Below are 13,839 nucleotides of genomic sequence, written 5' to 3'. Positions count from 1 at the left end.
TTGATTTCCATACAGTAAATCTCCCTCCCTTATGTTTATTGGCAGAGCAGCAAGACTTTCCTCCTCACAACCTTAAAGGAGCTCGGGGCTTCCCCCTGTCAAACTGATAAGCAGCTGATCAATATGCTTTCTATCAAAACCAGTTTCCTCATCAGCTCTCTGTCAAAACATTCAGCAGCACTTAAACAGAGGTTTAATCTCAGCCTAATACCCTCTCTTAAATGCTTTATTGTCATGTAAGAAAATGAAATCCTGAAAGTTTTTATCATTTTTAGCATTTAGTAGAAAAAATGTAAATTGAATTCAGCTCTGTTGGGAGCTTTCCAGGCTCCTTTTACTTTGTGTGCCCCTTCAGCCATCACAGTTACAGGACCACAGAGGAAGAGGACATAAATTATCAAAATACTACTTAGTCTGGGTCATAAATGTTGCAAAGGAGGACAGTGACCTTTGCTGTAATGAAGCGCTATACCCACCCTTGCCAACGGTTGCTCACAATGTGCCCATAAAGGCTCAACAATGAAGGGGAGAGGAACTAATTCCAGAATAAAAGAGAGAAGTGGGAATTTAGAGGAAGTGAGAGAAAGGAGGGCAAAGGAAGAAGTGAAAAGGTGGGGGGTAGGAGGGGTCTGCAGCGAAATGCCAGCATCAGCAGTAAAACCAGTCTGGGCTCTCTGCAGCGAGCATGTTTGCACGTGTGCAAACTGTCGTGCTTCTGCCCAGTCGGTATTAACACCCTTCAAAGTCACTGTGTCCTGAGGTGAACGCCCCACAGTGACCACTGCCCTTCAAACACATACTTCCATGTCTGTCTCCTTCACTCTCCTTCTGTTATCCTCCTACTTTCAATAGATAGATTATCTTCTTCCACTCCTGTTTCGTTTTTTATAAACTCCCAAATATTTATTTTTTAGATTACTTTCTTGGTTCACAAATAAATAAAAATAATAATGAGCAATAATTATTGTTATCGGTAGTAGTAGTAGGAGTAGTAATATATAATGAATATGCAAACTGATTCTCAGAGAAAGAGCGAGGAGACCGATATAAATTGTTTTGGATTAAAGTTAAACCAAAGGCAGAAGGGTTTTGTGTAAAACTAAGGCTAACTTTACGAATACATTAAGTTGCAACCAGATGTTACTATGCCGTTGTTCTTGATCAGCTGATAAGTGATCTGCAAATGTGGCCACATAAATGAAAACAAACATTTTGGCAGTTTGCTGATCTGGAGCACCCAAGTGCGTGTCAGTACAAAGTCAACGATGAATTCAGGCATGTTTAAGAAGCCCATCAATCTAGAAATGTTTATGAGGCCAGTTACAAACTGTTTAGAGTCAGTCATTTTACTGTGATAAGATTATTCACAGAGGGAGAACGTTTAGCTGTTGCAAATCTTTCCTGAGTAAAGTTTTAGCTTGTTCAACCCGAGGTCAGACAATGAAAGTCAGGCCTCAGTGAGCATGTTAAATATAAAGTTCATGACAGGCCAACTTGAAAAAGAATAGAAATGTAGTATAACTTGTTTGAAAGGGTTGACATTAGAAAGCCTCTTCTCTCTGAAATGAAAGAGGCAGCGTGACTTCGGTTTGTAAAGTTGCATCAGAATGAACCACAAGACCTCTCAAACAATTTATTTTGCACAGAGTGGACCTATGTAGAGATGTATGAGGTACAGCTTATCAGCACAGACACATTATATCAACTGTCAAGTAATCATATGACCTGGGAACCTTGCAGACATTAAGTCGACACAGAACTCCAGTGTATACCAAAGTATTTTTGGCTCAGATTTGCGGCTTTCTCTTCAACAGCTGTAGCTTGGCCCAAACAGGGTCATTAACAGGACAGTGATCCACAATACAAATGCAAATCCATAGCAAAACGGCTGCAAATAAACAGAATCAGTGTTTTGCTTCAGATCTTAGTCTGATAAAGAAATTCTGTCACCTTAAACAGACCTCAATAAAGATATCTTACTGGTGTAGAATAATCTGGTATAGGTTTGACAAATCATGCATTGCAGGTTTTACAATGGTATTAATGTAGGGTGTTCCTCATGCCCAAAAATGTTAAAAAGGCAAATTCTTTCTCAGAAACAGAATAAAGGTTTGAAAAATGTCAGGTTCATTTAGTGTAGAACCAGGGTTGTCTAGTCCTCTAGAGCTGCTATCCACCAACGTTTAGATGCATCCCTTCTTCAACACACCTGAACCACCTGAATGACTTGTTACCAGGGCTTCGCAGAGCTCAAACGCAGTCAAGATTCCTTCATAAAACTATACTAAAACAGCCTTTCCATTTAAAGCCTAATAGAAATTTCAAATTAGATACCAACTTCGGTGTCACTAGCCAGCCACTTTGTATTTTCTTACTTCCATCAACCCCATTAGACTTGACATCAGAATGAGCAACATAAACCTTGCTTGGGCCACATTGACAAAATGTTTTTTATTTTTTACAAGCAACTATGTCGCCCCTAAAATGCTGGCGCCCTGGGCAGTGAGCGATGTTGTCCATTTGCAAAATGTTAACTTCTGTTGGAGACCAATTAGATCAGAAATGGTTACTTCCAAACTCCTAAAGTTGGTTGTAAAAGATTTTAACTTATGAGTCTACAGTTTTTTTACTTGCTGGTTTTTAATGTTGGCTTAAATAAATGTTGACACATTATTATCTGTGGTTTAAAGAGCCTGATGAGGAGCAGATGTTTTTAAACCATGTAATATTTTAAATCTTACAGAAAGCAAAATAAATATTGTCAGTACACTTATGAAATTCACTTTGGAAAACATCTGTTATAAATTAGGTGATCAACTAATTGAGAACATCTGGGTTATACAACAGCCAAAAACATCCTAAACAAAAAGCCAGTGCTGATTATATGTTGTGCCTGCTCTACACTGCAGATGTTAAATGTATTTTTATAAGCTGTTGTTTTTATTTGCTTATAATAAAGTAAAAAAGATTGTCATCTATTCTTTCTAATTAGTAATTATCTTTGTGGTCGGATTGTGTTAACCATAAAATATCCGACTGAATTTAACGTTTGGCAGCTTAATAAGAACTTTAATGTGGAGTTCTGCTTTTCTCATGGTCTCAGACAGTCGGGCCCAGTGCTACTAATGCATAGCATTTTTCCCTGACTGACCCATCCCTGTTAACAAAGACTGTTGAGGAGTGCACTCCACGTATCGGGAAGCCATTTTTTTTTTTGATAATAATTGAGTTTCACAAGTTCAGCTGCAGTGTTCCCCTTAAAACAGTGTATTTGCACTTGGACAATAGGTTTTCTCATCCCCTCTTATGTGAATGTATAATGAGAGCTTTGCACTTCTTTGAAGTACATAAAAACTTTGGTGCTTCTCTTTGATTGTAATGACCCAGAATAAATCTTGTAATGTTGAATAAATCACTACTGTACACAAAGAATCAATTGCTTCCACTTGGTTATACCAAAATGCTCCACCTCCTGCTCCGAGGCTAATGAACGTAGCAGAGTCCGCTTGATACGAGGTCATGGGACGAGCATTGGGTTAGCTGCGGGTCAGCCCTCCAGCTTTAACTAAGTGAGGGAAACCCGTGGGGGAGGGGATGAAACTGCTAGTGTTTGGCATTGTCTGGCAGAGAGACACCAAGGCAAAGGTTGTCCTGAAAAGGCCTTGCCCTGTCCATGACACGACTCCCAGACGTCACCTTGTGCTTACCTCTTCTGTCCTCTGAGTGCGTCTCGCGCCTGCCGCAAGGAATCTTTAACATCACCGCCTGTTTGCAGGTTTACACCCTTAAACCTGGACCTCAGCTTACTTATTCCTTATTTGTACAAACCTAAATTTTTCAATGTAATTGGAATTGTCTGAAATTAACAGTGTTCATTAGCAAAGCATGAAGGTGGCATCATTAAGCACAGGCTCAAGAAAGCTGCCATTTGGCGGCGTTCTCCATTGTTACAGTGTCTCCCACTGTCGCATGAAGATGGTTAACCTCTGCGTCTGAATCTGTTGGCTGGCACATACTCGATGGCCTATAGGGACAAGCTCATTAGCACCAATAGATGCTAACAAACAAGATCCCACTGGTGCAGTCCTGCTATCTACAATACATCTGAGCAGCAGACCAACAAGTTCAGAGAGGCTCTAGTTTTTAGAGATTTTTTGGGCTATTCACAACAAATATATATTATTAGAATCAGAGTCTGAGATGCATAAATAAATCGACTTTTCTCACCTATGTTTTACCAACATATTCAGACACATTAAAATGTTATTTATATTTAAACTGTATAGAGAAATTAAAGAAAGGAATAAGTCAGTCAGTCATTTTCTACCGCCTATTCCATAGTGGGTTAAACAATAAACCTTGAAGTATCAGCAGGAGCTGTCCAGCTCATCACAATAGAATCCACCATAAATTCTCCCTTTTACCAGAGGGTGTTTCAGAAAACTGTAAGATTATTTCTGAAAAAAATGAAGGTTAAACTGAAGATGTTTTTTGTTTTGAGATGCTGCTAGATGTACATGAGAAAACCCTCAAACATCTCACAACTGAGAGCGAGGAGTGGGTCAGACTTTCCTCAGACTGACGTCAGAGACTGATAGACGGCTAAAACAAGCCTTTCACTGAAATTATTTCATTTAAAGCAAGTGACATTCAAGGGTAGGGTGTCCCTTTTTCCTCAGCTATAAAACCCATTTCTGTTTATTTATGTAAAACAAGATTAATTTAGCTGTTAAAGCACTTTTTCAGATATATAAACATTGGTATTAGACATCAATATGTGAGAATTGTCTTGAGAAAGAACTGAATATTTATTAGGGTGTCCAATTTTTCACATGACTGTGGATAACATATTTAGAGTCATTGTAAAAAGAACATCCTCTATTTCTATTTTAGGGTTTACATATCTGGACAATAAAATATTCTGGTCAAAACAGTTTCTGAAAGAATGGTGAAACCAGAATAAAAAAAAAAACTGTAAAAACTGCACCCTTCTGCACTTTACTAAATCATTATTATTGAGGTAAAGCAGGCATTTTGATAATTTTTGCTGGTCTCCAACCTACAGGTTGTTGTTAGCACAATGGCAAGGCAGAAAGACATCAATGATCTTCCATCAAGAGAGAAAGAGATATGCAGCCATTTTAAAACTATTTAATATTCACCATGCTGTAGGTCTTGGCTAGAGGGGGCCAGCAGGACCACGTCATCTGCAAAAAGAAGAGACAAAATCCACTGGTCCCCAAACCAGACCCCCTCCGGCCCTTGGCTGCACCTAGAAATCCTGTCCATGAAAGTTATGAACAGGACCGGTGACAAAGGGCAGCCCTGCTGGAGTCCAACATGCACCAGGAACAAGTCCAACTTAGTGCCGGCAATGCGAACCAAACTCCTGCTCCGCTTGTACAGAGACCGGATGGCCCCTAGTAAAGGGCCCCCGATTTCATACTCCTGGAGCACCCCCCACAGGGCATCACGAGGGACACAGTCAAATGCTTTCTCCAGGTCCACAAAGGACATGTGGACCGGTTGGGCAAACTCCCATGAACCCTCGAGTACCCTGTAGACGGTATAGAGCTGGTCCAGTGTTCCACGGCCGGGACGAAAACCACACTGCTCCTCCTGAGCCGAGGTTTGACTATCGGCCGGACTCTACTCTCCAATACCCTGGCGTAGGCCTTACTAGGGAGGCTGAGGAGTGTGATCCCCTGTAGTTGGAACACACCCTCCGGTCACCCTTCTTATGAAGGGGGACCACCACCCCAGTCTGCCAGTCCAGAGGCACTGTCCCTGACTGCCACGCAATGTTGAAGAGGCGTGTCAACCATGACAGCCCTACAACATCCAGAGACTTGAGGTACTCAGGGTGGATCTCATCCACCCCGAAGCCCTGCCACCGCGGAGCTTTTTAACCATCTTGGTGACTTCAGCCTGGTTGATGAAAGAGTCCAACCCCGAGTCCCCAGCCTCTGTTTCCACCAGGGAATGCGTGATGGCAGGATTGAGGAGATCCTCGAAGTACTCCTTCCACCGCCTGATAATGTCCCCAGTCGAGGTCAGCAGCTCCCCACCCCCACTGTTAACAGTGTTGGCGAAGCACTGCTTCCCCCTCCTGAGGCGCCGGATGGTTTGCCAGAATCGCTTCGAGGCCAAGCGGTAGTCCTTCTCCATGGCCTCACTGATCTCCTCCCAGGCCCGTGTTTTTGCCTCTGCCACCGCCCGGGCCGCGGCACGCTTGGCCTCATGGTACCCGTCAGCCGCCTAAGGAGTCCCACAAGCCAACCACAGCCGATAGGACTCCTTCCGCTTGACGGCGTTCTGCCGGTGTCCACCACCAGGTTCGGGGATTGCCGCCGCGACAGGCACCGCAGACCTTACGGCCACAGCTACGGGCGACAGCATTGACAATAGATGCGGAGAACATGGTCCACACGGACTCTATGTCTCCAACATCCCTCGGAATCTGGTCAAAGCTAATCCCTAATCAAATACATCCCTGGCCAAGGGCTCCGCAAGATGTTCCCAGCAGTAATGGGGGCACTGTGCCGGTCCATTGTGGTGAAGAGAGAGCTGAGCCGAAAAGCAAAGCTCTCAGTTTACCCGTCGGTCTATATTCCTACCCTCACCTATGGCCATGAACTTTGAGTCATGACCGAAAGAACGAGATCCCGGATACAAGCGGCTGAAATGAGCTTCCTCTGTAGGGTGGCCGGGCACTCCCTTAGAGATAGGGTGAGGAGCTCGGCCATCCGGGAGGGGCTCGGAGTAGAGCCGCTGCTCCTCCACATAGAGAGGAGCCAGTTGAGGTGGCACGGGCATCTATACCGGATGCCTCCTGGACGCCTTCCTCGGGAGGTGTTCCAGGCACGTCCTACAGGGAGGAGGCCCATGGGACGGCCCAGGACACGCTGGAGGGACTATGTCTCTCGGCTGGCCTGGGAACGCTCTGGGCTCCCCCCGGAGGAGCTGGAGGAGGTGTCTGGGAGAGGGACGTCTGGGCGTCTCTGCTGAGTCTGCTGCCCCCGCGACCCGATCCCAGATGACGACGATGAATATTCACCATTGTACAAAGAGAAAGATTACCTACAAAAACTTCATTAAGTATTTTAAATATGAAAGTTCATGACAGGATAATTAGAAAAAGACTAAACGAGTTTAGCTTTCTTGACCCTTAAAATGATATGGCAGCATTACTTTGGTTTGACAAGTTGAGGCTGAATAAAACAGAAGACTTCAGTCATTTAGACAAAATGTCTAAATGATCTTTGGCCATAAAGCTGAGCTCCAAACACACCATATGAGCACAAACAAGCACGGTGGTAGAAGGGTGAAGATTGTACTGGTTTGTGAGCCACAGGACCGAGGCAGCTTACAGGCATTATGTCAAGAATTAGCTAAAACAAATACCAAAGTATTCTAGAGTCAAATGTAAAGCCATAAGTTCGAAAGCTGAAAGTGATTAACAATCCATTAATGATCTTAACTACAGTAGCAAATCTACAAGAGAATGACAAAATCAGTCATTGGGTAAAATTGGCCAAGTCAAAACCTTAGTGTGAAAATTAAATGCTTTGGTGGCACGTTAAAGGAGCTCTGCTGAAACAAATGTCTCCAAATCTCAATGAACTGCAGCAAAATTTTAAAGAAAGTGGGCCAGACCTCCTCCACAACCATATGAGAGATTCATACAGTCAAGCTGTTGCTTCTAAAAGTGGTTCTGCAAGGAGCAGGAAAATGTGAAGTGATTAACTTTCCATTTTGTCTCATTTTTATCCAATAAATCTTGATTTGCTATTTCTTGTGTGATTTGAACAGTTAAGGTCCAGTTTAAATAATCTTATAACTTGAAGACCATATCTTTTGTAAAATGTCCTAATATGTAAAACCCTAGAGTTCATAGAAGGATATACCCTATTTTTACCATTACTATATTACTTTCTTCATACCGTGTAGGAGGTTTGAAGTAGTATTAGGTATAGAGCTTTTCTGGGATGTTACTACTCTTCTATAAAAAGTATTTTCTCTCTTTTTTTTTTTTTTACCCCATCAGCCTCGGAGCCCAACCTGAAGCGTCGTTCATGGCTAAAGCAGAAAGTGACGGAACGCCGAAGCAGCCCTCTGCTCCGCAGGAAAGATGGACCAATCACTAGTGCCAAGAAGAGATCCCTCGATATAGCTGGTGAGAGCACTTTCTCAGACAGAGTACTCCAGAGATGAAAAATGAAATCAAGTATACTGAATAAGCTTAAGTACAGATCTAAACACAACCAAAAACTTCAAACTTTCTATGGATTTGAACAGTTGATGCTCTGGTTTTGATAAAAAGAACAAAATATCACAAGAAATAGCTGAACACCAGACTAACAGCTCAGTGAGGGGGAGCATAGTGAGGACAACGCAGGCCTGGTGATAAACATGGCAGCATAATGGCTTCCTGTGGGCAAGATGGTGAGGAAGAGAAGTGCAGCCACAGTAATTCAGTGAAGAGAACGGTAATACTGTTGTCAGGACACACGAGCCGGTGCAGCTATACATCTGTGAGCCACAACAACAACATGCTTGCTGAATAAACAGCCTATGTATGCAGAGGATCCGCTGCCCGAGCAAAGAGGCTGGTATATTTTGTGTTCTTTCTTGTATTTTAGGTTAGGTGAGATGGGATGGGCATTTTGTAGGAATAAGCAAAGAAATGTTGTTTTGGGAGTTCGTTATGATTTTATTGATGTCAATGTGCTGCATTGGTGTCCGGGGTCATGATGGATAGTGTTTGGCTTGTGTATTCTCTCACCACCCTTGTTTCCACAAAGCCTTCAGCACAATGTTTTGGCATATTTCCAAAATAAAATACAAGCAAGCACGCTAAAAAAAATGGTTTTAATACTTCCTAAAGAAAAAATTCACAAGCCCTACACACATCACACTGCAGTTTTTAGATGTTATATAGTATGAAATGTAAATAAAAATAGATTTTTTAATAAATGTTTTTCATTTTTTTGCTTCCTGTTCATTTATATTTGTGTTTTGGTGAAAGAATTTGAGATAAAACCTCAACGAGAAAAAATATTATTTTTCACATACAGCTAGGAATGCTCTTTAGCCTATTTTTATTGTACATTTTTGGCCATTGCAGGTTTAATATATTAGTTAAAAAACATTTATTTTTGAGAAACTCACTTTCAGCCTGCTTTGGTTAATGTAGTGTCCAATTTTTTGCAAATTTGCTAACTGGATTAATCTTTTTTAACAGCATGTCTGAATGAGGAAATGTTTCCTCCAGTTCTTAAAACTCCATTAAAAAAATTAATGTTTTAGTATCCACAATCCTTGGACCCAACCCAGTAGATATAAGGCAGAGATGATGTGTAGGGATGTCCCGTTCAAAATGTTTTTTCTCCCCAGTACATTTAAATATGGCATCTGCTGATAGCAAGTCTCAATCTGATGCTACCTTTAGATTATTACAATTAATGCTGTGTGTTACAGAAAAATCACGTGCTTTAAAGTAAAAGTAGAATATCATAAATCAGTATTACATTGTCTACATTTGTACTGGGAATGTGTCCCATTTAAGTCCCTCATTAATGACATTCTGGACACTACAGGATCCATTTTTGATGACAGCAATATTTTGTCCCATGCAGGTGAACCTTTATACGCTGTTCCAACACAGGGTTAACCAGGTTATGAAAGCTACTCTAATGTTCTGAAAAACACATGGCTTTATTATTTGTTTTTAAAGATTTAAATCTCTTGAAACATACAGCTAGTCTCTGCTGAACTCACGCTTTACTACTAGTGATGTTGTTATTCTTAGCAAATGCTAATCTAATGCTAGCATTTGTACTTTTTTTGTTGTTGTGACCCTTTGATAATTCAGCACATATTCCCCTGCTGCTTCCAGTCATATGTTTGCAGATGTATCTTGCAGAAAAAAATCATTACCATGCGTGATAAACATAGCACTCTGTTGTGAAAGTCATAAAATTTAAGGACTGGTGTTTCAGCTGCTTTTTGTGCAAGACCCCGCTGCTCTGACAGCTGTATAAAGTACAAAACACACAGCATCATATGACAGAAAGCTACAGCAACCAGTACTGTCACACTTCACTGTAAATGTCACTGTAAAAGGTAAAAAAATCACTTGGGTTGTTAGATAAAACCCAATTTTGCTGTGAAACCTTGTTCATGAATGAATGCACTTATGCAAGCCCTGCACACAAAAACCGGGTTTAAAACACTGGCTGCATAAATGGCAGCCACATGGGGGGCTGGTGATAAAACACATTTTGGAAGTTGAGTTTATTTAGGAATTCAGAGCTTTCAAAAATAATCTGATCAGAATCCTGATCCAGTACCGCAAAAATCACAAATTGTAGTCATAGATGTCATCATCAACGGCATTTTGCTCAAGGTAACCAATTGCTAAACATAAATGCCTGTTTAAAATGATGAAACCATTTTATATTGTAACTGAGTGCCATCACTGTAGTTATAAAGTCTGTTATTATTATTTGTTGATTTAAGGTTGTGACGTGCCGAGGATAAATTACTAAACAATGATAATATTATTAAAGCAGAGCAATCTCAGCAGATAGTCCGCAGGGAACCCCAGTAATTAGATTCTGTCTATCAGCCTGATATCCAGTGACATATTGGTTTAAATTGAATCATTTTCCAAACATTTCATACTATAATTTATAATATTTGGGTTTAGCTTCTAAAAGTCGGATTATTTCAGGGTGAACTCATTATTCAACAGTTAGATGCTTGTTAGCATATAAAACATTTGTGTCGACCAATTTCTTTGCTGTTTGTGTTACAGACTCTTCATGCAACAGTGCACCAGGCTCTGGCCCCAGTTCCCCCAACAACAGCTCCAGTAACATCCCCAGCGAAAACGGCCTCCCAATCTCTAGCAGCCCAGGAGAGGTAAACAGCATGGCTGCACATGTATGCATACACACACACACACACACACACACACACACACACTATAGTTATAGTGACCAGACAGTCATTATAATAATATTATTAATATTTATATTTTTACTTTCTATGCATTTGTAAAACTAAAACCAAGAAATGAAAACCACTGGAGGAAACAATTCTCATGACTTATTCTTCATGTTTTATAATATTTTACAAAATCATAATTTTTGTGGTTTTTGTTTCTCTTAATAAATGTTTCTAGAATAAAGCAACATTTTTTGCAGCAGGTCAGAGCAGCTGATGCACGTTTAATCATAACATCTGTAGCCAGTTCCTTTTCAGTCACATTTTCTTTGCAACATAGCCTTCGATTCTGGTAGAACTTATAAATCCAACAGTTATCTCAGCTCTGTCCCTAACCTTTATTTGATTTTTACCAAACCTAAAACTAATTGCATCAGATGAATTGCTGTTTGTTGACAGGCAGAAATGGGGAGTTTTGCATTTGTGGCATTTGGTGAACATGACAGAAAAAACTCAGATTGTTTACTATTTGGCCCGCCTAAAACCTGTCAGAGCCAATCATGGGGAAATGGGCTGGTTTGGATTAGTGTCCAACAGTTCCAAATCATAATAACATCAAATCCAATTTGGTTGCACATTCAGATTCAGATCAATCCAATTCTTTCCTCTACATTTCAGTCATGTAGTCAGATTTGGACCCAATTACATCCAGTCCTCCTATATCACAGTCAATATTAATTGGTCACATAAGGTCAGTTGGTAATAAGCTGTCCAAGGAAGGTCTGTCTGTTACGTACATATTACATTTAAAGTCCTAGGCAGTCCCGTTCAGTAAAACCTCTAGTCCATCTTCACTGTATCTCCACATTTTCTAAGGAATAATTTTAAATCAGTCAACAACTGTCTTGTCTTTTCAAAATGTTCTTATGGTTCCAGTTTGCCAGTACATATTGCAGAGGAATTTTTAAATACATCAGTGATGTTCTACGTTTTGCTAGAACCTCAGGTAAAACAAAGAGGCTAAATTGAACCCATTCAAGTCCACATTCTTAAAGGTGTACTGTATTTACCTCTTCTCCATCCTTACCTGGAGGCAACAACCTGTTTTAGTCCAAAGAGACAAACCAGTTCCCCGTTGAGTGAAATAAAATATGAATATTACGTTTTGAAAAAAATATTTTTTAAAATAAAATTCAAGATCCAAAACTGTGTTTATTTTTTTTTAAAGACTTTCTTTCATTGAATGAAGCCAACTGAGTTATTTCAGTATTTATGTAAAATATTGTACTTATATAAGATATATATAAGATATAATAGAGACGTTAACCGAAGAAGTGACCTTTCAGGGATATAATTAAAGCATCACTTTTGGACTCTTTGTAAAGACGTTTTTCTTTAAATGTAAAGAAGTACACTTGGCTGTTAGAGAAGTCAAAAAAATAGCAGACTCCTCTTTTCTGGTTTCAGTTCTCTTCAAAACAATAAAGTGAACGTAAATAACTGGTAAGGTTTCTATTAACTGAGTATTATCTGATTTATTTCAGGCCTCTTTGATTCAGAGGCTGGCTACCAGGGAGGGTTCAATCAGCCAGCTGTCTCTCTACACATCACCTTCTCTGCCCAACATCACTTTAGGACTGCCTGCCACAGGCCCTGCTAACTCTGTGAGTATACACATTCAAAAAATTAATGACCCATGCATGTCACCTACAAACATAATTGGAAAAAAGGAAACTGATTTAGCTTTTTGCTGAATTATTGGTTGCTGAAGCAGTCGTTGAATTGTATTTTCGGCAAGTGGGTGTACAGTATATCAGATTTTTGGCATTAGCGTCCCTTTCCATCTTTCTCCATCTCACTGCCCACATGTCACATTTGACCGTTCTCCCACTCCGACTGTCTGCCTCCTTCTTTTCTTCTTCGTCTTCACGTCTCTTTCCTACTCTGTCTCTTTGTAGGTGGTATCGGGACACCAAGATGGCGAGAGTCATCTGGCACTGCCAGCAATACAGCCGGGCATTCCACTGACCCCGGCTTTTCTGCCCACCTCCCACCTGCCGTCCTACTTGGCCACTTCAGCGTTGGACAGGGAGGGGCCTATAGGAGGCGCAGCTGGTCACAACCCCCTCCTCCAACACATGGTGCTAATGGAGCAGAGTCACAACTCAATGGGTCAGCAGTCATTTACAGACATTTACAAAACCTTCTTGTTCTTCATCTTAAAAGCATGCATCCTTATTTTTTTGCCATAACTATATTTGTATTTATTTCCCTGTTTAATACACATACGTGTTTTGGGTAAAATGATAAATGCAGGTGTATCTCAGTAAATTAGACAATCAGTAAAAGGTTTATTTATTTCAGTAATTCAAATGAGAAAAAGTGAAACTTTGTGTAGATTTATTCCACAGAGGGTGATAGTTTTCATCTCTCCGTGGTGGCTGTTGTAGCTCTGACTCCAGCTGTATTCCACACACTGTGAATCCCCCCTAAACTTTTGAAATGGGGTTTGCTTCTCAAGGCAGCAGTTATATATGAGGCTTCTGCGATTTTTCTCTGCCGCATTTTTTCCCTCCGCTTAACTTTCCATTCATATGTTTGCATACAGGTTATTTACCAATGAACGTTAACTTGCAATTATGTATTGGTTTGTTGATCTTATGTTTTGTGAGAAACTGACTTTTAAGTTTTTATTAGCTGTAAGCCATTATCATCAAAGTTAGCATAAAGAAATGCTTAGAGGTGGCGGTGAATTTTATTAATTTTTTTCTGAATCAGAATTTCTGACACAATATAACTTTGATGATGAAATCTTTCATTTTTAAGCACCTTCACAGTTTAAATTCAAGTATATTTGGCTTTACGATCCTGGGAGGAGTTTTATTCCAT

General features: G+C 40.5%; 1 protein-coding gene across 2 annotated transcripts in view; it reads left to right on the top strand.

Annotated features, from left to right (window-relative positions):
* hdac4 (histone deacetylase 4) overlaps window positions 1-13,839 on the top strand; it is a 167,250-nt gene that overhangs the window by 108,597 nt on the left and 44,814 nt on the right. For both annotated transcript variants that reach the window (XM_047370300.1, XM_047370301.1), the window contains 4 exons: window positions 8,048-8,176; window positions 10,820-10,926; window positions 12,495-12,614; window positions 12,909-13,122. In XM_047370300.1, the coding sequence (XP_047226256.1) occupies window positions 8,048-8,176; window positions 10,820-10,926; window positions 12,495-12,614; window positions 12,909-13,122 (570 nt within the window). The remainder of the gene's footprint in view (window positions 1-8,047; window positions 8,177-10,819; window positions 10,927-12,494; window positions 12,615-12,908; window positions 13,123-13,839) is intronic.

Source organism: Girardinichthys multiradiatus, chromosome 7, assembly GCF_021462225.1.
Source record: "Girardinichthys multiradiatus isolate DD_20200921_A chromosome 7, DD_fGirMul_XY1, whole genome shotgun sequence".
Classification (NCBI taxonomy): Eukaryota; Metazoa; Chordata; class Actinopteri; order Cyprinodontiformes; family Goodeidae; genus Girardinichthys; species Girardinichthys multiradiatus.
The sequence above is the reverse complement of the archived record's forward strand: the minus strand, read 5'-3'. Positions and strand labels throughout refer to the sequence as shown.